Source organism: Magnolia sinica, chromosome 2, assembly GCF_029962835.1.
Source record: "Magnolia sinica isolate HGM2019 chromosome 2, MsV1, whole genome shotgun sequence".
Lineage (NCBI taxonomy): Eukaryota > Viridiplantae > Streptophyta > Magnoliopsida > Magnoliales > Magnoliaceae > Magnolia > Magnolia sinica.
Window position 1 is genome coordinate 25,845,480 of NC_080574.1, and position 23,398 is coordinate 25,868,877.

Consider the following 23,398-nt stretch of genomic DNA (forward strand, 5'->3'; position numbering starts at 1 on the left):
AAATGAAGGAGCATTTTCGACCTTTGGCAAAACGTCCATACGGCTTGGGAGTATTCTGGGGAGGTAAAAAGAAATGGGCTTAAAAAGGTAAATGGGCTAAAAATGGGTCGTACAGTTGGAAATTGTCTATCTGGAGAAATTTCCAACCGTGCAAGAAAAAAATGACAGTTGACCAAGCTTGTGACTCAGCTTAAGTCACCATGAGTCATGTTGAGTCGACTGAATCCACAATCAGACCCAAAGGGTTGATTCAGGCCCAAGCCACATTCACCAGCTAGTTCTTAGTGAATTGACTTGAAAGCTCGTCGAGTTGAGTTGACTCAGCCTGGTTCTGAATCAAATCACTGAGCTTTAGAATTGTGACCTATGTGTGGCCACATGTGCCAAAATTTGGTGGACATCTGAATTATGCATCGAGTGGGCCACAACATGTATGCTGAATGAGGGCAGTTGGCAGTTCTATTTACAACCTTCCATTGTTTCATACATGTGTGGCCCACCTGATGAGTTGATTGTCTGATATTTGGGCTAGGTCCTATACACGGTACACCACCTAATGCATGCATTGGATATCCACACTTAGAAGTGCCTGTGGAGAGGTATATATGGGCTTAGGAGAGCTCTAGACCATCATGTATTTTATTTTACCAAGAGAAATCCCATACCAGGAAAGCCACCAATGCTCCCTGATTTTGCAAATGATCACCTTTAGCTGCTCCCAGAGCTACTGAAAGCCTATTCTTGAATGCTAGCAGTTCATTGGAGATCTGAGCTGCACCTAGAGAAAAAAAAAAAACCCATAGATCTATGTGACCAACTTGCCTATAAGTTCAACTCCTGGTCAAGGGTTCGAGTACCCGTAGGTGGTGAAATTCGACTAGCGTGAGTGTGTGGGGGTGTCTGTGCATGTGTAAATAAAAAATTACAAAAAAAAAAAAAAAAAAAAACTTGCCTATAAGTTCAGATTGGAAGTAACAGCACAATTACCATATAAGTGACTGGAAACACTGCCATTAGCTATGTACTCATAAACAAGCATTTGCTGGTTGTTTTCCTGGCAATATCCCAAAAGAATCACAATATTTCGATGCCTGATGGATGACAAGTAGCGTACCTAATAGAAAATTAAAACTTCATTATATAACGTTTAAACGATAAGAAAAACCAGAAAATGCAGATATTGATGCATATCATTACACGTGCATATGGTTGTGTGCTATCTTGTAAAACAGAGATTTCTATAAAACAGACTATGTTTTACTTTGAAACTACAGAACTAGATCTACAATAAGAGCCTGAGCTCCCTGTTCAAAACTTCGCTGTTGTGCATCTAGTTTGTAGATGTGGGGTCCATGTTGGTCGATCCAAGCAATTGATCTGATGGCCCCATATGGATGGACCATTTCCCCTAATATCCCAATTTGGAAGATCCTAGGCATCAAATCTTTGGTCTTTCCTACACTGAATGAGGCTTATTTCTGCATTCCTTTTAACCACATATTTGCATGCCAACAGTGGGAAGGTTAGAGTTGACCAGTTGAGGGGATTTTTCGGGTATGGTCTATCCATGATGGGCCATCAGGTCAATGGCTTGGATAAACCAACCATGGGCTCCATATGTACAAATTTGTTGCAAATAGGGAATTTCCCTGGTTGAAACAAATAGGGAACTTGGCCTCTTACAATAATTCTTTTAGAAGTATATAAAATTGTTTTATTTTTTGTTATTTTGAGCATTTAAATTTGCTTGTCTTTTATTTCCTTGGTTATACATATTGAAAGCTTTTTTTTTTGGTGGAGGTTATGAGTTCGGCCCTTGATCGGTGTTTTTTATATTAAGAAAACAGTTACGCACCTAGTAAGCTATGTTTCGACTGACCTGGCCCATTTGGGTGGTTGGTTCCAGTCCAAACTGGTCTGATCTGGGTGTTAAAACACAGGCTCCACCAACTCAATTCAGTGCATCCATAACTAAGTAACACGAGCTCTATTTCATAATCTCATGTGGATAAAGATGCGATTACCTCTTTGATAAGTTCCTGATTAGGTGCACCAGGCCACTTTTTGATGGCCACAATCATCCCATCATTAAGCAAACCCTTGTACACTTCTCCAAATTTTCCTTGCCTGATCAGATTGATATCGCTGAAATTCTTTGTAGCCAGGTTTAACTCGTCCAACATAAAACGCCTTGCCTCTCGCGAGTCGGATGGGTGAGGGCCACCTCTCAGAAGAGACAATTCAATGGCTTGTCCTGCTGTAAATTATCAAGAAAACCACATGATTACTTTCTTCAGACTGAAATCCACATGACTCTCACATACTCTTAAGTTGGCGTTTGGATATATTAAATAATTGAATTGCAATAATTAGTTCAATCTAGCGGAAATTACCAAATTAGTGCCTTTGTAGTAATAGTATTCAAATTGCAGAAGTTACTTTCAAGTTGGAATTGGCAGGGATTTAACTGCAAAATGAATTCTACGGAAGGTAAATGCAATTTGGCCATGTCCGGTTAATTGAACTGCTATCCCAATTGAATTCAGTAGTGCACCCAAACACATCCCAAAAGTAAGGCTATGGACCTTGAAGAGATGGATCTGAAGAACCTGTCTCAGAAGTTCTTGAAACACTCCTCTTATGTAGTAGGCGGAACCATAGGAATACAAGTAGTGCCACCAATCCAACAGCTCCTGCAGCGCTTCCAAGTATCACTGCAAGAGATGTTGTCATTTGGTACGTGCCAGACTTCAATGATGCAGAACAGGAGCCTGGAAATATATATTCCTAAACATCAAAGCTGAAATATAAAGGACATTACTTGATGTCAACAGAATCACTAACTGAAGACCTAAAAAAGAATTATGGCCTGTTTGGCAGACACCTAAAGATTGGTTCATCTCATTTTAGTTAACTGTGATTATGCATTAGGAATCATATTTTTTTTTGACAACCAACAATCTTGATCTCTAATACATAATTACAGTTATCTAAAATGAGAAAAACTCATTTTTAGGTGTCTACCAAACAGGCTCTTAGAAGATGCCAATGACATGTCCTAATTCAAGAAACCAAGATCCATAGAAACATGTTTACAGAATTATCGAACACAGGAATGCTGATTCAAGAAAGCCCATCTTCAAGTGTCAAACTCCTGTGCCAGATGTGCAATCATTGCAGATGCCTGTGGCATCCGAGACTTTCATCACACATGCATGTTGAACATTATTGTCGATGTCATTTTTCTAATAATCTATTTCTTGATACACGTGTCCCACCTGATAAACGGACCAACCGGACTTTTGAGCTAATGAACATTCACCACAGGCACCAACCAACATCCCGGATCCTGCACACAAGCATTTGTGTCGGTTGAAGATGGGGCATCTGGAATTAGCATCGCCTTGTCGAACCTGTTTCAATTACATGATTCCGATTGCATCTCCATATTGATAGTCCTACGAAGGATCGATATAGAGTCAATTTCCGCTCTTTCTTATTGTTATAGAATTTTAAAATATAACATATTGCAACCAATTCCATGTTTCTTACTCCAAATCCAAAATCCTGTTATCCATCAATGATCATACTCTGCTATGAATGAGGAAATAAAAGAAAAGAAGAGAAATCTTGAATTATGTTGACATATTTCAATTTCTGGCAAGAGTAGTTCAATACCCACAACCTTTTCCCGTAAAAAGATCTCAGCACAATCTCAACAACGCTTCGCTTCATTTGCCAATCATCGATTGATTCAATCACATTCTCCACACACCCACATTGCTGATACAAAAAATCACCCACATTCACATCAAGAATCCTCCTTGGCAGATCCTAACAAACCGTCAACCAATTGAAAAAAATGAGATACCTAAAGACAGTTCCACCCAATTCCCCTCGAAACCAATCTGGAAAGTTCCTGTAAAGACAGTGAACCGATCCACCAAATGCTTCTTGAGTGTTTGATGAGCACAGCTTGATTTGAACAAGCTTCACTTCATATCAATTCAATCAAAATTCCCATTCGTGCAGGTGTCGTCCTAATCAAAATTCACATGCATTCTTCCTCATTGGACCCCAACAAAACCTCCCACATCAATAGAAAAGAAATCGATGAATACCCAGATGCCACCCCATGGCATCTAGAGAACAGTTCCACCTGCTCCTAAACGAATCCGATTCATGATCTCCCACTCGAAAACAATCCCAACTTGCCGGCTTTCAAAAAAATAAGACCCTGCAACTGCTCTCGGATCCCAATACAACCAACACTCACCTTAGGCCAGGAGAATCTGTATTGTATTTGGATTAATTAAATCGAGTCTGCTTCTCTGTATCATCGGTTTGAATACTGACAATGGCGACAAACGGACAATGACCCCACACCGACAGTCTGGGTATAAAAACACCATCAAACTACCATTTCAAAGTTCAAACCAATTAAAAATTTCAAAAACAAACATTTTTTTCTTCTTATTTTGATGTTTCAAAGAAAACCCATGTGAGCAAAATTCAAATGGATGGTAAAAAACCTCGCCACAAAAAAACATGGGTCTTGAACAGTACATACATAGAGAGAGAGATATATAGATATAGATATATTGAGAGAGAGAACATGGGTCTTGAATAGTATATACAGACACACACACACACACAGAGAGAGAGAGAGAGAGAGAGAGAGAGAGAATTTGAATTATAGGGGCTGTAAAGCAGTTTGAAGGGGTTGTCTAGTACTGCAACTTGGAGGGATTTGGATGGATTTTTTTTGCCATCCTGTCCTATTTTTGGGATGTTGGGCAATGGCAGCAGAGAGAGAGAGTCTCCCCCAAAAAAAAAAAATTTAAATTTAACTTTTTTAACCATATATCTATCTATTGAAAGCTGTGGGGTTGTGTTGTTGCTAACATCCAGCTGCATTGACGTTGCTCCAACCGAAATGGGGAAAAAAAAAACAATTAATAAAAATAATAACAATAAGAGCTTTGCTAAGCACATGTGCCAGAGTGTCACACATGTGCAATAGAGAATCCATCTAGAAGGTTGGTCTCTGAACTGGTTAGAAATTTTCATCAGTAGAGTTTTTTTTTTTTTTTCAAAGAATGATTTTTAACCATTGATTTACATGGATAATGTTTGGATGGCATAGGCTATCCTATTAAAATAATTATAGTGATGTAGATAATATGATTGTTTTGATATCATCAATGATATCATCAATGGGTCATGTGCCCAATATATTAATAGCCTAGTGACACACGTGTTACACATGCAACTCTTGAAAGAATTTTAGATGTAATCCAAGCTTCTACTTTGGATTTAAAACCCCCTCTTTAACAGGATTTGAAATTCCTTGTATTTAAAACCCACAATTACTTTATGATGCCAAACCTATAAGGGAATTTGAAATCCTCCCAAATCCATGGTGTCAAACTAACCCCAAGTCTAATTATCTAGAAGTGTTCGAAGTCAATTTTGGTGATTTTGCTACTTTTAGTGACTGTACTAGCATTTGAAGTGGAGTTGAGTTAGGAATTTAAGGCCGGTATAAGCATCATCAATTTGTTTGTAAGAAGGGCAACTCATTTCTATCAATTTTATTTCACTTTGAGAAGTTTTCTTTTCTTGTGGATTCTAGTCCTTACATAGAGAAAGAAGAGGGATGGTCTTTTTTCTTCTCCTTTTGCCTTTGAGAAGTTTTCTTTGAATGTCGCTAGACATAGCCCTTCCAAGTTGGGGTCCATTGAATTAACAATCTTATAAATCTAATCACTAAAGCATATCAAGTTAGAAGTCTTGGACACTAATTACATCTTTAAGGCCATTTGGGAGCTTGTATCTTTAATGCTTAGATTTTGAATACGGTGATTCAGAATCCTTCACTTATGTTTGGCAACTTGTATTCAAATTGCACTGGAATCCAAAAATGACAATGCATTGAAATTATGTAGTATATTAATGGGATATTGAATTTGATTACTAAATCAACTTTAATATCCCTAATTAATGTACTTATGTAATGTTTGACACAATGTTTAACAAGCCCACTAAAATATGTACTTTGGCAAAAAATAATGAAATTCAAAGCCTCGAATGGGCCACAAGCATAAGATCACAACTGATGAACCAACCAACATTTTTTAACCATTGATTTATGTGGCTAACTTGGACTGCTCGTATCATTCTATTATTGTAATTTTAGTGATGCAACTGATAATATGATTTTTTTAAGGATATCATAAGTGGGCCAAGTGTGCAATGGATGATTAGACTAACGATAATTATGTTATACACATGTGACTCTCCTACCTTTAAAAATGAGTAAAATAGAGGAATGACAATTTCAACAAAAATAAGAGATTTCAAGACTCAGCAAACTGAGTATTTAAAATCCACATAGATTCCAAATACTTCCTAATCCACACCGCCAAATGATCTCTAGATTCTGAATCCATTCAATACCCCCAGAATCCATTCAACACCCCCATCCACGACCCCTTAATAGATTTATAATTTAAAATTATATGAATACTTTAAATGGTATGAATCAAGGAATAACAATATTTCACTTGTCATCAATCTTGTGGAGACACTAGCCATAGATTCAAAAAACCAAAATCCAAACAACCAATCCACTCACCCAAACAAAAAATACGATTGTCCATTTCTAAAATTTAAACCGTGGACATGCGCCCGGTATTAGTTCGCGCCAGCAAAGGATCTCCTCCAACATCGGCTTTGCTCCGGCAAAGGCATAAAAGGGTATAGAATAATGGATGGATGGTTTGAATCGTACACATACAACAGAGTGGGTCCCGCGAGTGTACCACCTATTGTTTGGAATGTTACTAGTTCAGACCTGTATCACCTTATGAAAAGTCAAGTGCAATGAATGCAATGGTATTGGGTGGTGTTCAATGGAGGACGTTTTTGTCTCCAACCATTTCCTATAGTGTGGCCCACCGAGAATCTGGGTCAGGCAGATTATTAGGACCAATGTCTAAAATGGAATAACCAATCAGATGGATGGTGTGGATTCTCACAAAATGGTGGATCCACAATAATATGTATCAACTAAATATTCATGTTTTCACTTTACATAGGCATACGTGACAATACTAATAGATTAGATGGCAATATATGCCATGCTATGGCTATAGGAATATTTCAATGGTGCACAATGGTGACCACTGTATTTCATTTTCCAAAAACAGAAACCAATGCTGGATGAAGACCATCCATCCACCAAACTTGAAAACCCATGTCCCAAAAACAGAAACCAATGCTTCTCTACTTATTACAAAGTCTACATGATCTTTCGGAAAGTGCAAAAATTCAATACGTTATATGAATCAAAACAAATCCTAACTTAAAATGCTGAGATGAGTGGGTTATACCTGAAAATGATAACCAACAAGAAGGTCATTGATGGAAATAAGTTGGACATGACATATACAAATGTCGACGAAGTTTGTTCTAGTCGTCCAGTATAATACAATATCCTAGCAAGCACAGCCCTGAAACACACCATAACAAAATATTTATAAAAAAAAAAAAAAAAAAACTCCGAAAATCATGGGTATTAAAGACTGCATTTACTTACAAATTTCAGCTGAGTTGGGAACATCGATTCTGTTTTCCGGTAACTTTTGGGAATGCATGGTCCATTAAGCAAAAGAGCTTGTTTAAGAAACTTCAGTGATTTTATTTCCAGATAGCTATCTATAGCACCTGTAGTGTGCAATGGGTACAAAACCATCCTGTCATGTTGTGTGTGACATCTACTCGGTCTGCATCTCATGTGAATGAATGGTCCTAATCATAGGTGAAGATGCATTCATCATGAGGCCAGTGTGACAAAGGACTTGGACCACCAGCATGTTTTTCAACTTTCTGTTAGACACCTATGCTGCATACATGACCTCATAATTACCCTGAGTAGATAATCACAGCTATCTGATTAAGAGCCTTTGAAATGGACGATAAGACCATTTTGCATTACCGTCCCTTTTCCTACAAATGAATGGTCATGGAGTGTCATACCACATCCAAACTGAGAGTTGGATCTACTTCATTTTTGGGATCATGCACTAGAATGATCTAGAAAAATGGATGGACAGAGTGAATAAAACTCTTACACAATAGTGTGTAGTGTGTTCCACAAAGCTTTTCCAGCACCACCAAATAACTATGTTGGTGTGTGCTACAACAGCCAACCATTTGTATGTGAAATCCTATTCTATCAGTAGATGTGCCTAGAATTGAATATTCTTACGGTTATAGCTATATTGTCGAGCGCACAAGATACTGTTATAGTCCATCATTTCTATTATCTTGCTTCACCATGGAATGTCACATGATGATTTTATTGTAGGACATTTTCTGTAAGTGCTGGCTCTTCATTTTTTCCCCCATTTTCAAAATGGCTCCTACCTTTATCTCTAGAAAAAAGCAAAGCTAAAAGAAAAGGAAAAGAAAAAAAGAAAAAATGAGGGGCTTCTTTATCTGTTCATGACCCCACGTTTTTAGACCTTGTTTTCAGTTCAAGCAAAAGATTTTTCTGAGAAAAAAAAAAGAGAGAGAGAGAGAGAAGAGAATCATCCCAAAAGCAGAAAGAACTGCATCATCATAATCGTAAAGATACAACTATCTGCATAATATGATCAAAATATACTTCATGTTTGACCTTGGGAAGGTTCCGACAGTGGGCAAACTGTCCCTCTCATGGGACAAAATGGCAACTGATGGTTGAAAAAAATCAAACTGATAGGACAATCCTAGCTGCCTAACATTTTCCCACTGAATGTGATCCAATGCCATTTTATTTAACTGCCCGTTTTAAGGCCATTAATCTGATGAATAGGAATAACCAACCTGTTTTGATACAACTGCCCACTGCATGCAACTAGAACCCACATATACAAATCACTTCTGTATTTTGTATCTCATGTAAACGTTTTGAAATGAACAGACCAATACCTTTCTTAAGCATTGAATGTGGGGTCCATCTATCTCAAACAAAGTATCAAGATCTGAGCATACCACTTTCTTTCTTCTTCCTTTTTTTTTTTTTTGGAAAAAAGGGCTTTCCCCTGTCTTTGTTAATTAGCAAAAAGAGATATACAAAGACTGGACATTCAGGAGGGCTCCACAATTACATCGGGCCTCACCTATCGTATAGCCAAGATGGGCAGCAGGAAAAGGAAGAAAGGAAAAAAAAAAAAAAAAAACAGAGAGAGAGAGAGAGAGAGAATTGGATAGACAAAATGGGTGCTTCTCGAGGATGAGAAGAGGGTGACAGGGAATCATGTACGATGAGAGGTTGAACCTAGCTGTGAAGCACTCCAAGCTCCCAACCCACTCCCTGAGATCTGAAAACAGAGAGGAGCTGAAGGATTTTCTGTATTTGAGACAACCCAAAGGGGTTGAATATATAGAGATTACAATCATCTATACAAGGAAAATAATAAAATTAGAATCATCTACCTATGGAAACGAACTATACAAGGCATACTAGCTATACAAGGTATATAAGTTATATAAGGCACGAGAGCCTGTCTAACATCCCCCCTCAAACTAATACTGGTCATCGACAAGTAATAGTTTGCCAACTAGAAATGAGTGATGTGCAGAAGTGAGGGACTTTGTGAGAATGTCGGCAATCTATTCATGAATGCAACATGTGGAAGAGAAATGAGCCCAGACTAAAATTTCTCGCGGATAAAGTGACAGTCAACTTCAATATGCTTCGTCCGTTCATGAAAAACCGGGTTAGAGGCAATCTGAATGGCACTTAGATTATCGACATGGAGTGGAATAGGATTCTGCAGAGGAATGCCTAAGTTGGAAAGAAGTCCACGTAACCAGACAAGCTCACTACACACAGTAGACATCGCCCGATACTCGGCTTCTGTGCTCGATTTGGAAACAGTGGCCTGCTTCTTACACTTCTAAGGGATGAGAGAAGTGCCGAGAAAAACACAGTAGCCAGTGGTAGATTTTCGTGTGAGAGCGCAACCGGCCCAATTAGCATCCGAATAAGCACGAAGGTCCACAGTCGTTATGGAGGAGAAGAACAATGATCGATCTAGAGTTCCACGTAGGTACCGTAGGATGTGCAACACAGCAGTCATATGAAGAGTCCGAGGAGCAGAAACAAACTGACTGACTACTTGGACAGTGTAGGCAAAATCAGGGCGAGTCATAGTTAAGTAAACCAGACTCCCAACCAAACGGCGGTATAAGTCGGGCTGTGCAAGTAGATCACCATCGTCATGGCCATATTGAACGTTAAGTTGTAAGCGAGTTTGAACTGTCTTCTGATCCGTTAATGATGCCAAGGCGAGAAGATTCTTGGTATATTTATGCTGGCTAACCAGGATCCCATGTTTAGAACGTGAAATTTCAAGCCCAAGAAAGTATGTTAGATCGCCAAGGTCTTTCATCTTAAAGGATGATTGCAAAACTTCCTTTAAAGCCAAGATGCCAGTAGCATCGCTACCAGTCAGAAGTAGGTCATCAACATAGACGAGAATAATGACAATTCCGCGAGCAGTGGTGCGTAAAAATAAGGATGGGTCATGACTACTTTGAGTAAAGCCAACACCTGTAACAACATCGTGAAAGCGTTGGAACCATGCCCGAGGTGCCTGTTTGAGGTCATACAGGGTTTTCTTTAGGCGACATACTTATTGTCAGGGATTAAAGAGGCAAGAGGAGGTTTCAAATATACTATTTCTTGGAGGTCTCCATGAAGAAAAGCATTTTTCACATCCATCTGAGCAAGTGGCCAAGAGCGAACGGAAGATATTGTTAGAAGAGTATGAACAGTTTTCATCTTGGCCATGGGAGCGTCTCATCATAATCAAGTCCGTATTCCTATTTGTATCCGTGAGCGACAAGTCGAGCCTTGTATCGATCCAATGATCCATCAGACTTGAGCTTGACAGAATAAATCCATTTGCTATCAATTAGTTGTTGGTCAGCAGGTCGAGTAACAATGTCCCACGTATGATTATCATCCAATGCCGCAAGTTCTTCTGCTATAGCCTTCTTCCAATAATCATGAGTGGCTGCCTGAGAGTATGAAGTAGGAATAGAGACAGTATCCAGAGTAGCATTCATGGCAGACATAGAGCATATCAAGCGATTAGGCGCTCGATGTACATGAGCGAAACGACGTATTGAGGTAGGTTCAGGATCTGCAACAAGTACAGTAGGTTCGGGTTGAGTAATAGGTGGTGGAGCTGTATGTGGTCGACGCGAGTAAACCTGCAACGGACGAGAGAGAGTACTCGAGGCAAAATGAATATAAGGAAAGGTGATTAGACCAGGAGATTTTGGGGCTTGCGGAGGAGGAAGAGATGAATGAAAGGCAATATGTTCAAGAAAAACAACATGTCGTGAAACCCGAACACGATGAGAAACCAGATCATAACATCGAAAGCCCTTCTGAGTTTCTCCAAATCCCAAGTACATACATTTGATCAATTTTGGAGAGAGTTTGTTATGCTCACGTGAAGCCAGGTGAACATAACAGACACAACCAAAAACGTGAAATTTGGAATATGCAGAAGGTAAGCAGTTGAGAGCAAAGTATATTTACTGTTCAGAACGTTGGTTGGCACCCTATTAATCAAGTAGATTGAATGTAACATTGCTTCATCCCAGAAAGAACGAGGAACACTCATAATTGTCATCAGCGTGTTGGCAGTTTCAACAATATAACGATTTTTTCGTTTAGCCACCCCGTTCTATTGTGGAGTATCAGAACAGGTGGTCTGATGAATAATCTCATGACCCTGAAGAAATGTACAAAAATCTGTTGAGAGATATTCCCCCCCCCCTCCCTGAGTCAGAGCGAAGAGTTTGAACTAGAACCCGAAATTGAGTCTCCACCATAAAGTGAAATATCTTGAATTTTTCAAAAACTTTTGACTTCGAGTGCAAAAAGTAAATCCAGGTGTAACGTGTGAAATCATCAATACATATAACATAGTATCGTAACCTCGAGAGACATAATTGGTGAAGGACTCCAAACATCTGTATGCACTAGTTCAAACATAGAAGATGATTTTGTAGTACTTAGAGGAAAAAGAATACACTTACTTTTTTAAAGACAACAAGATGAACAAGAATAATCTAAATCTTTTTTTATTAAGAGAAACGTTCCCTAACATGCCAAAAGAAAATAACTGAATTAATCGATCGGAATGTGGATTACCCAGGCGAAAGTGCCACAGTTTCCACAATTTGTTTGCCGAACAAATATCTGATAAAGATGGAGAAAAGAAACAATGAGCCAGAGTGACAGATAGATCAAAATCCAGCACGTACAAATGACCATGTCGCCTACCCATCCCAAGTACCTTCCCCGTTGCCAGATCCTACCCAAAATAATAGTTAGGAAGAAATATGACTAAGCAGTTATTGGATGTGAGTTGACCAACTGAAATTAAATTGGATGAGAGGTTAGGGACATGAAGCAGATCACGAAGGGTGAACTGGCGATGAGCAGAAGGAGAGAAAGTCAATGATCCAAGGACTGAATAAGTAGTCTAGTGTCATCCGCAGTAGAAATAGCCTGATTTCCGGTGTAGGGACGAATGTCACGAAGATGGGATACAGCACCAGTCATATGATTGGAAGCACTTGAATCAAAAAACCATGTAGAAGATGGGGATATACCTGACATACTGGCCGCGGAAATGGCCTGAATGATTTGTTGGAGCATCGCAGGAGTCAAAGGTGATGAAAGACCTTCAGCAGAAACAATAGATGCAGAATCACTAACAGACGACTCAGAAGAAATAGTGGCAACAATAGCAAAAAGAGCACGACCACAGCCACGACTACGACCACCACGTCCACGGCCAAAAGAAGATGCATAGGCACGGGTTTGGCAGTCCTGAATACCATGACCAGTCCGTCAACAATAAGCGCACCATTCTTTGCATTGAGTGACAACATGACCCTCCTTGTTGCAGCCGCGACAAGTCAAAGGAGTGGAACCACGTGTTGGTGTAGTGGTGGACACAGCAATCACCATATCAGATGATCCTGAAGTTGAGGAAGGAAGAGAGAAATTTTAGTCATTGTTGCTCAGCCAATAAATCATTAATAACCGAATTCAATGAAGGAGTAGGGCTATGGTTCAAGAGAGCAGCCCGACAATGCTCAAATTCTGGATGCAGCTTCATAAGAAATTGTCGAACTTGCGCACTCTCGCGCATAGTTTGGAATATCTTAAAGTCATGAGAAAATGTTGGATCCATCATAGCCATCTCTATCCAAATTGTGACAATTTCGGAGTAAAATGATTGAATACTGCCGTCGCCCTAAGTAAGGTTAACGAGATCCTGTTCCAGGTGGTATAACCAGGCCACATTACTCTGTTAATAAATTGTCTGGAGATGCTCCCACATTGCCTTAACAGTGCGATGAGGTGTGATGCCAACGACAATGGATCGATTGACCGAATCGAGAATCCAGGTAATAATCCGTCCATTGTTCATTTCCCAATTAGCTAATTTGTCGGCATCTATGGAAGTGGGGATAGTAACATATCCATCAATTAGTCCCCACAAACTACGACCCTTGATGAAGTTCTGAAAATGGATGGCCCATAGAGAATAGTTGGTACCTTTAAAACTACAATGTGGGGCCTCTATACGGGATGAGTCCTTTTCTATTGATCTGAAGAAATGTAAAGCACGCAAAGAGTTGCAGCAGAAGAAAGTTTTAGATGTACCGTACAGCAGGAGATACCCAAGGGATTGCAGTTTCTGGATCTGGCGGAATAGCAACAACAACAGGGGTGCTGGATTTGGAAAACCTAGATCTTAAGCAACAGCAACAGGGGCGCTGGATCTGGAAAAGCTAGATCTGGAGCAACAACAGGGGTTACTGGATCTGGAATAGATCGGAGAGCAGAGAGGCGTGCAATAGGGGTGGCCGGACGACATAGGGGTGCTGGACGAGCAGAGGGGTGATCGGACGAGTGGTCGGACGAGTAGGGGCGACGCTGTAGGGTGGTCGGACGACGCAGTGATGGTCGAACGACGTAGCGGGGGTGGCCGGACGACGCAGGGGCGGTCGAACGAGCAGGGATGATGGTTGGATGCAACAGGGATGGGGGCCGAACGCAACAGGGGTGGTGACCGAACGCAGGGATGGTTGGATCTGACAAGTGGTGCCGATTTTGGATCAGTGAATCTCTGATACCATGAAAACATAAAAGAGTTGAAGGATTTTCTGTATTTGAGACAACCCAAAGGGGTTAAATATATAGAGATTAGAGTCATCTATACAAGGAAAATAATAAAATCAAAATCATCTACTTATGGAAACGAACTATACAAGGCATACTAGGTATACAGGGTATACAAGGCATGAGAGCCTATCTAACAAGATCGAATCTCTCAACCCACTCCCTGCCTTGCGCTGGAGCTCCTGATAAAGCCCATACCGGCGCAATCTAGCACAAGGGAGCCTCTAATGTGTCTTGGGAGATCGGCTCTAGAGCGATAAAAGGAGTCAACCTGTTTATCGCTACTTAACTTTGCTAGAGCATCCGCGACAGAGTTATCTTCACGGAAGGTGTGGGAAAAAAGCAGGTTAAGTGGCCGAATCATGCATCTGAGCATTCCACTTGAACTTGTATGCAACATGAAAATTAAAGCATTTGAGCAAGTATTCAAAAAAAGCAAAGGTAAGCTAACAACATTTGAGCAATGCAAAGAACTCCAGCTGCAGCACCATTCCACATCTAAAATCCTTTAAAATCCATGTATCAGAAAATTGATTTCTTGTCATATAAGTGAAGATCTGATGTAGTGAGAAAAATTGAAAAATCATATAGTAGACTAAGGAAATAAAATTTCAAACAAAATTCGCAATGAATCATTAAATACAAAGAAGCAGAAAATTTAGAATTTCAATCAAACTAGCAGGTCAGGACAATTTTTGAGTAAGAAATGATAACAGAATAGAACTTTTCTGTAAATCTTCACAATGAGCATATGTTTTTACAATTTTTAGTTGGAACTTGGAATTATAATCTAGTGGTACATATCATGTGCCGTGTACTCATGTTGCATTGTGCACACTCTCTCTATTTTCAAGCAACCGCTAATTTTCTTCTTGACAGTGCTTTAAATTTGTCTGAATTGGAAATCTTTCCATCTCTTCTCTTCTGTTTGTTTTATTCTCTTAGCTTCCATTTCTAATGAGTTTTCTCACTGCCTTTACTGAAGGATATGATTGTGGGACGATTCTCATATATTATATGATTATTTTTATTTTTATTTTCTGTGCTCTTGACTCTCTTCTCAATATCTTCCAAAGAATCTTATTATTATTCAGTAAAATCCAGAAAATCTGGCTGTAATGCTATGTGCATTATAATGACTGACTTTTTTTAATCAGCCAAATTCTAGTAATGTGAAGGAATTCAGAATGAAGCTTGAGGAGCGGAGACACATGTTCAAGCAAGACAATGTAAGAGCACATGATGAAAACATAGCCCACGTACAGCTAAAAGTAACTGGGTGATTGGAGTGACAGATAGATTGATTTTAAAAGTTAAAATAACCTATGAGAGGCAAGCATAATCTATCATGTGGCTAAAAATGAAGAGAACGCAGATCAGAAAGACATTACGCTTGAGAGTGAGTTTCAGGTGTAAGTTGCATACAAGTGAAATCACTTCTTTTGCTCAGGATTTCAAATGCACTAAAAAAGTTGTGAGTGACTTACAGCTTGTAACTCGCTTACAGGTGAAATTTTCTGTCCAAACACCACCTTTAAGTGGGGTTGCCTGTAAACCCTTGACAACTAATAAAACTTCCAGGCATCCAAATGACCCCTAAATGCACCGGAAAATTGAGAAATCATATGATCATTGGTCTAAGCATGTAGTGTCCTCAGATAGATGGCTAAGAAAGAACTAGAGTGGCAATCTAAATTCAACAAAAAATGCCAAATTTGGGTTGGTGGGTCTTCCCAATCTTGCTTTATTTGGGGCATGGTCCATCCACTGTGCGTCCCATCATAGCAACGGTCTCAAAGACTGAACCACAGGCCCCACTTGTACAAATTCAAGGCTTATACAGTAAGTATCCCTGGGCCAAGGATCAAATTCAAGGAGAAAATCAGATAAGAGGAGATAATTACCATAGTCAATGCGGTCCAACCATGAAAAAACCCATGCTGTCTGATGGCTTCTCCATCTGGAGACTTAGACATACTTGCCAATAAGCACAAGCTTCCAACTATAGACATTTCCACATTCATGAAGCATGAGCTGTGTTTCTTCACCTGCACCAAAAGGAAACAATATAGAAAGGATAGAAGAAAATGGAGAAAATGGAGGAATGTAAAGGAGTCTAACTTGAGAAGCCCACTGACAGAGAGAAGAAGCCCACTGACAGGCTTCCAACTATAGACATTTCCACAGTCATTAAGCATGAGTTGTTTCTTTACCTGCACCAAAAGGAAACAATATAGAAAGGATAGAAGAAAATGGAGAAAATGGAGGAATGTAAAGGAGTCTAACATGAGAAGCCCACTGACAGAGAGAAGAAGTAGACCAGAGAGCACAGAAGCAACTAAAACAGGAATGATTCCATGAAAGAGAACTTGATTTGGGTTACTGCCACTAGAATCCCTGCCAGAACCGTCTCCAAAGCTTAGAAGTATAGCAGCAATTATTAGTAAGAATAGGGCCCCCATTTGTTTTACTGATTGCTTCTGCCTACAGATTGCACCCAGAAAAAATATAGTTAAGTGACTGTCAGAGAACCTGTTAATTCTCTGAAATTACCTGCAAGCGCATAGCCATTAAAATGGCCTAGCATCAGCCTAGTCGGCAGAAATGCTCAACTCAGAAAATATAAGAAAAGCTTTCTCCTGCCTTTGGAACCAATAGGAAATGATTGAAAAGTTAGACATAAGACAGTGATTTACCATCTGGAATAGGCCTAGGAAAATAACCAGTGATTAATAACCACTACATTCAAAGAGTAAGTGGAGAGAAAAAACAATCTACAATACATCTGGTAGTATAAACTATAAAGTGAGTCGGGAGCCAACAAAAAACATTGAAACTTCTAAAATACTCTTACATGTATCAAGACCAATGGACCAAGTCTATGGTTCTTATACTGTTTCCCCTCAGCTAGAAGCAAGGTTCTCAAAACTCGGTTTCAGTGTGCAATTCAACAACGAATTAAACCAACCAGGCAGACAGTGACTCATCAAAGCAAGGTTCTCAAAACTCGGTTTCAGTGTGCAATTCAACAACGAATTAAACCAACCGGGCAGACAGTGACTCATCAAAGCATACATGTTTATGGTCAAAAGTCCAAAAAGAAAGAAAGAAAGAAAAAACTGATGGCTAGGATTATCCAGTGGGGCTTGTGGGACTCCCCCTCCATCACTTCTCTGCAACAAAAGATCCACATACAAATAGGCACATATACTAAAGAATTAAAGAAAAAAATAAATAAATAATCCATGAACAAAGACCCAAATGCATATAAAAGAAACACAATTCTTTATCATGTTTCCATTTCCATCTTTAATGAAAGTGAGATCTCATGCATTACCTTGTAGAAATCGACAGCAATGAAGTTGGGCCATCGTTTTCCTGCTGCTTCATGACATGTACCAGTCATGCTAGTAAGTGGAGCTAAGTTGTCCTTACAAGCTGTCGCTAAATTAGGATTGTCAGGGAAATAGTTCTCTAAAACAAGGGATCTTGTTGTTGTGTTCATGGGTGATGATTCCGCACGATTAGGATAAGAACTCGCCTTCATCCCACTGTCACCATCTGCAGTTTCAGCCCAATCACCAAAACCAATAAAAAGAGAATCAACGATAGCTTCACATGTTTATACTCCTATGCATCAGAAATTCAAATTGGACAATGCTTCCTATTTTGATGTATTTTATATCAATTTCATTTTATCTCCAAAAGCAAATTGATTCAAGGAGAAAACACAGAAATTTTATATTTTTACTGAATTTCATTAATAGTGCAGACCTCCTCATGAGGCAACATTCGCCAACCTGCGAAAAGCATTAGAGCATGCATCAAGCGGTCCACGCTAATAAATAGCCAGGCCCGAAAATCACGCAGTTCACTCGTCAGGTGGAACACATTTAAAAAAGAACAATGAACATTTTAAAAGAATTACCAGGAGTCCACATTCAACTAAAGCATGTGGCCTGCCCAATGAATGTACAACAAGCCTGATTCTCATGCCACATCATCTACTCGGCAGGGCCCATGTTATGCATGTGGGCTTAGCAAAGCATGTACTAAATTTCTACAGGAAAAAAATAAAAAATAAAAAATCATCCTTCTATCTATAAGAGTTCCACTGCAAGATCTGCATGGGATATACATTTATGAAAGGAGAGAAAACAGGGCTTACATTGGTTTTCTACAACATATCTCCACTCATAGGCATTGCCTTCAAAAGCCTCCCTGGCTGATTTTGAGGTGAATACCAACAAACGCTGGTTCTTACTAATCATATCATCGATGATGGGCCAATCCTGCCCATTTTTAGGCATCCCTGATACCAGAAACCAAAATTTCCTAAGGCCGGCGGCATTGAATACCTTAGTTAGGCCTTGAGGTGATGTGACATAATCTTCTATGAAGATTGTAATGATCTCCAAAGGGTTGGCATCAAGGAACACTTGAATTTCTTTCAACACATTAATAGCAGGTTGTTGTAAGTCAGATAGGTTAATCAGAATTCAATCATTTCATTAGATTTACATAAAAAGAAATCAGCTACGACTTACGAATGCTATCAAATTGTAGCATTGGCCTCCAAAGGAGTGGCACAACCAAATGTCATTGTTGAAGTCGTACATGTTAGGCATCACCCCTCTAACATCCTTCTGCAATGATTCAGAGTATAAATAGCAGCAATAAAAAAAATAACCATATCTTTTTTTCGTTCACTTTTTTCTTTTTGCAAAAATAATTATATATTTGTTAAGATGGACATCTTGTTCATGAACATTATACAGTAGCGAGCATGTAAATCATATCTTCTATCTAAGAAGACCCACCTACACATACATACAGATCCCATCTTCAAGATACAAGTATTTCTATGTTGCGTGTATGTGATTTTCTGTTAGTAGAGTTTGCTTACGGGTTTATTATGGATTCCTAGCTGAGCCCAGGTGATGACTTCCAAGAGCTCTTCTAAGGTTCCATACCCACCTGAAATAAGAAAGGAAATAAGAAAACCTCAAGGCTTTAGGAATCTGATTAAATGGGTTATTGAGAGAAGAAGAACAGAACCTAGTAATGCGATGAAAGCGTCGGAATGGCGGGACATCTCTGCCCTCCTTTGATGCATGCTGGCCACTGCCTTCACCCTCTCCTTCTGTTTCTCCTGTAATCTGCCATTAAAGAACGTCTTTCAGCAGCATAAGAAAATAAGAATAGATGAAAGAAGCAAGAGAAGAAAGGCATATCTACTTACTTCTTTGCACATGAGAGTCTTCAGTATGATCCTACAAAGAAAAGGTCGAAAAACGTTCATTAATCCAATGAAAAACAAAACCCATATCAAAAATCATTCCTTTCTTTTATGATTGTGTTGGTTTTTCTCACCCTAAAACATGTCCTCCTCCTTTATGAAATGAGTGAGAAAAACTCTGTTTCAACATTAAGAAAAGAGTGACAAACTCAGCTCCCTTCTTTCAACCAACATTTATGAAAAATTTTGTTTTCTTCATCACGGAACAATGATAAAGGTTGATGAAAAGAGTGACAAACTCAGCTCCTTTCTTTCAACCAACATTTATGAAAAATTTTGTTTTCTTCATCAAGGAAACAATGATAAAGGTTGATGAAAAGAGTAGCAAAACCTTGAGGAGAAAATAAAGTGATGATGGAATGATTAATGCCCCAGTCGCGATTACAGGATTCAAATGTCTAAAAAGCAAGACATGCACACATGCCAATATGTTAGCATTAATATTATAAAAACTTATGTATCAAAAAAATATATTATAAAAACCTACAAAAAAAAAAAACTAACAAGCTTTTATTCTGTTCACAATTTGTTGAGAGAAACCAAGAAGACAAATAGTTTGATCCGGATCCAACAGAAATAGTACCATGCCTAATCAAATGACACCTGATCATCACATCAAGGATTAAAATAATTTGTGTGATGACTTCCAATGTGTCCACACGTGCAAACATGGGTAGAAGCCCGATTGTCAAACTTAATTCTAAAGCATTTAAGCAACCATGAAAGGTAAAGATAAATTAGTACAGGGTGCACAGGATGAGATTTAGCTTACAGGAATATTAGCTTTTGCCCCCCACGATGGAATTCAATTCTCCAAAAGGTTCCTTACAAGGACAGTTTGAGTCTAAATACACTGAGCATGATGAAAGGAAAAACAAATCTCAATAGGATACATGGTGCTAATTCAAGGTAATTATGAAATATCAACTAAAAGATGATTTTTTAGAAATTGAAACGTGAACTGACAAAATGACAAAATGACAAAGAAAGCAAGAAAAGAATTCACATTTAGATATAAATAGCAAAACAGAATACCTTTGACAAAAATAGAATTGTAATGAAATCCCAATTTCCTAGTATTCATAATGAGAAAGTAGCCCTCAAATTACAGATAGATTCTTTTCAAATCCAACTTGAAAGTAATGCAATTGCAATTTGGAGCATGGTTCCTCAATATGAATGCTAAGGAAGGTAACTACTGAATATTTTTCTTGCTCTATTTTTAGTGATTTTCAGCTCCATTGCTGAGCATTAGAGGAAAGTCGATGTGGGTGTCGTCGTTTGGGGCCCGCCAAGCCTTCAATCAAGTGTTGCAGCGAAGTGCAGATCACAAACCATATGGGGCACATCCAATGGACCAATCTTCCACTTCAACAACCACAACTTTGAGTTATAGAAACTTTCCACTAATGTATAAAAGATGAGAAACAGTAACAGATCAAACCTCGAGAACAAAACATGGTGAGCACATCTAAGGTCTTGTAGCAATCGTTTGAAGCTTCAACTTTGAACCTGCAGTAGGCCGATGACATTTGGCCGGCTTGGTTATTGCAAGATCCAAATGCGATTGAATTAGCTATATATGGGTAGTAATTGTTAATTGATAGTCAGCAACAATTAGATCATTTGGAACATTACTCACGTGAAAACTCAGTTGTAATTTCTATATTCAACCAAGACCTGACTCAAGACCGACCCAAATCCAAACCATGTGATAAACGGGTTGAATTTGAGTCCTCTGCTCTTACTAATCACACCAGCAAGAGTACTGTAATGAAATCCCAACAATGGCCTAGCAGGAGTATTGTAATGAAATCCATAACAAATATACATCAGCAGTTAAAAATACAATGCAATGGCAATACACAAGTAGCTTATCTTTTAAGAATCCATCTTCATCTTTCAAAAAGAAAAGGAAAAGAAATAGTTCAATGTCAGATTTGCCCATATTTGCTTCAGATTTATCAGAACCGATATGAGTGTCCATCTGGACAGGGGATATCCTAAAAACTGGGATATTGGCTCCATGACCTCCATGTCGGATTTGCTTAATTACAACTACATAATTGTGACTAAGTAGGGAACTCCGTCACCTTTGGAAGCAATTAACCATCTCTTGCCAAGTGGGCATGGAGGATGAATGGTTCTACATGCACAAAGGTCCCCTATGGAAAAGAAAAACAGATATTGTAAAATAAATTAAGCTATATTTACAAAGCTTGTCCATGAACAAGCAAGATGGGGCCTATTCAAAATTGAATGGTGAGGATTGCAGCCCTACCAACCAACCAGGTGCGTCCGTGTGTGTGTGTGATTTATACAAGCTTCAGTTTCTCCTCACTTGATCTATGAAAACACTTATGTTCATTTGCAAAACTCAAGAACAACCTAATTAGATGTTAGTATTAGAATTTTCCATTAAATAGCGTTAGTAGATTGTTTCGCGCCAAGTTACTAATGAAAACAGAAGCATGTATAAAAACTAAGCTAATTAGATATTAGTAGTAAAATTTAGATGGCTCGTGTCTCTTAATCCCCACAAAACACAAAAACAAGATGTGGTCGGATTAAAAACTACATGTGTTAACAACAACTTAATTAGATGTTAGTATTAAAATTTCCATTAAATAGCTTTAGTAGATTCTTCATCGCCATGTTACTCTTGAAAACAAAGGCATGTATAAAAACTAGTGTTTCAAATAGCGCCCGTAGCGTAGCGGTAGTGTACACTATGTACTGTAACGTGATTGTAGCACTACATATCATCCTAAATAGTATAAATGTACGCTATAGGGGTCGTAGCATACGTTAAAACTAAGCTAATTAGATATTAGTAGTAGAATTTAGATGACTCGTGTCCCTCAATCCCCACAAAACACAAAAACAAGATATGGTTGGATTAAAAATTGCATGTGTCAACAACAACCTAATTAGATGTTAGTATTAGAATTTCCATTAAATCGCGTTAGTAGATTCTTCAGTGCCACGTTACTCTCGAAAACAAAAGCATGTATAAAAACCAGTGTTTCAAATAGCGCCCGTAGCGTAGCGGTAGCATACACTACATACCGTAGTGTGATTGTAGCTCTACATAGCGTCGTAAATAACATAAATGTACGCTATAGGGTTCGTAGCGTACGCTACAACTATGTAGCATGTAGCGTCCGTAGCGTAAGCTCCAATGTATTTTTTTTACTATTTTATTTTCTTCACATTTTCTTTGTATCTAATGTTGAGGAATGTGACACTTGTATTATACTTGATACTTTTAACCGATGAGATTTTTATTTCTTTTTATAATTATGACTTGTGGTTTCAATTAGACATTATTAATTAAAGTGGTTTGATTAGAAAGTTGTTGTTGTGCTAATTATTTGATTTGGCTTATATATGTGGATAGGCTTTTGAAAAATGATAACTAATAACTTGTTTGAAGATGCTTATAATTTATAAAATTAATCATCTTTTAGGCATATTTATATTTGTTTTTTCTTTTTTACATATTTATTTATTTTTTTCCTTTTTTTCACTATTTATTATATTTGTCCTATTTTTAAATCAATCATCATTTAGTCTATAATAATGCTACACACTATAGAGGGCTGAGAGCTACGCACCATGCTACCGCTATTTAAAACACTGTTAAAAACTAAGCTAATTAGATATTAGTAATAGAATTTAGATGGCTTGTGTTTCTCAATCCTCACAAAACACACAAACAAGCTGGGGTTCAGATTAAAAACTGCATGTGTCAACATCAACCTAATTAGATGTTAATATTAGAATTTTCCATTAAATAGCGTTACTAGATTCTTCCACGCCATGGTACTCCT

At 38.5% G+C, this 23,398-nt stretch overlaps 3 protein-coding genes across 5 annotated transcripts in view; all 3 read right to left on the reverse strand.

Moving 5' to 3' along the window:
* Window positions 1-296: 296 nt before the first annotated feature.
* On the reverse strand, window positions 297-2,790 carry LOC131227842 (serine/threonine-protein kinase CDG1-like). The gene is made up of 4 exons (XM_058223662.1): window positions 2,586-2,790; window positions 2,025-2,257; window positions 988-1,114; window positions 297-778 (listed from the first exon to the last, which is right to left on the reverse strand). The coding sequence occupies exons 1-4, from the start codon at window positions 2,731-2,733 to the stop codon at window positions 645-647; spliced, it is 642 nt and encodes a 213-aa protein (XP_058079645.1). The 5' UTR covers window positions 2,734-2,790; the 3' UTR covers window positions 297-644.
* Window positions 2,791-17,096: 14,306 nt separating this feature from the next.
* Window positions 17,097-20,337, reverse strand: LOC131227844 (cytokinin riboside 5'-monophosphate phosphoribohydrolase LOG4-like). 3 transcript variants are annotated; one of them, XM_058223674.1, is made up of 6 exons: window positions 19,509-19,540; window positions 19,325-19,425; window positions 19,173-19,243; window positions 18,814-18,912; window positions 17,604-17,827; window positions 17,097-17,439 (listed from the first exon to the last, which is right to left on the reverse strand). In XM_058223674.1, the coding sequence occupies exons 4-6, from the start codon at window positions 18,833-18,835 to the stop codon at window positions 17,170-17,172; spliced, it is 516 nt and encodes a 171-aa protein (XP_058079657.1). In that variant the 5' UTR covers window positions 18,836-18,912; window positions 19,173-19,243; window positions 19,325-19,425; window positions 19,509-19,540; the 3' UTR covers window positions 17,097-17,169. The 3 variants fall into 3 exon arrangements, with proteins under 3 accessions (XP_058079657.1, XP_058079672.1, XP_058079663.1); XM_058223689.1 differs by lacking the exon at window positions 17,097-17,439 and having other exon boundaries at window positions 17,460-17,827; XM_058223680.1 differs by lacking the exon at window positions 17,097-17,439 and having other exon boundaries at window positions 17,460-17,827; window positions 19,325-20,337.
* Window positions 19,397-23,398, reverse strand: part of LOC131224519 (UDP-N-acetylglucosamine transporter ROCK1-like) — a 29,892-nt gene continuing 25,890 nt past the window's right edge. Inside the window, exons 4-5 of the mRNA XM_058219887.1 lie at window positions 19,509-19,539; window positions 19,397-19,425 (exon numbers count right to left, since the gene is read on the reverse strand). Of these exons, the coding sequence (XP_058075870.1) occupies window positions 19,397-19,425; window positions 19,509-19,539 (60 nt within the window). The remainder of the gene's footprint in view (window positions 19,426-19,508; window positions 19,540-23,398) is intronic.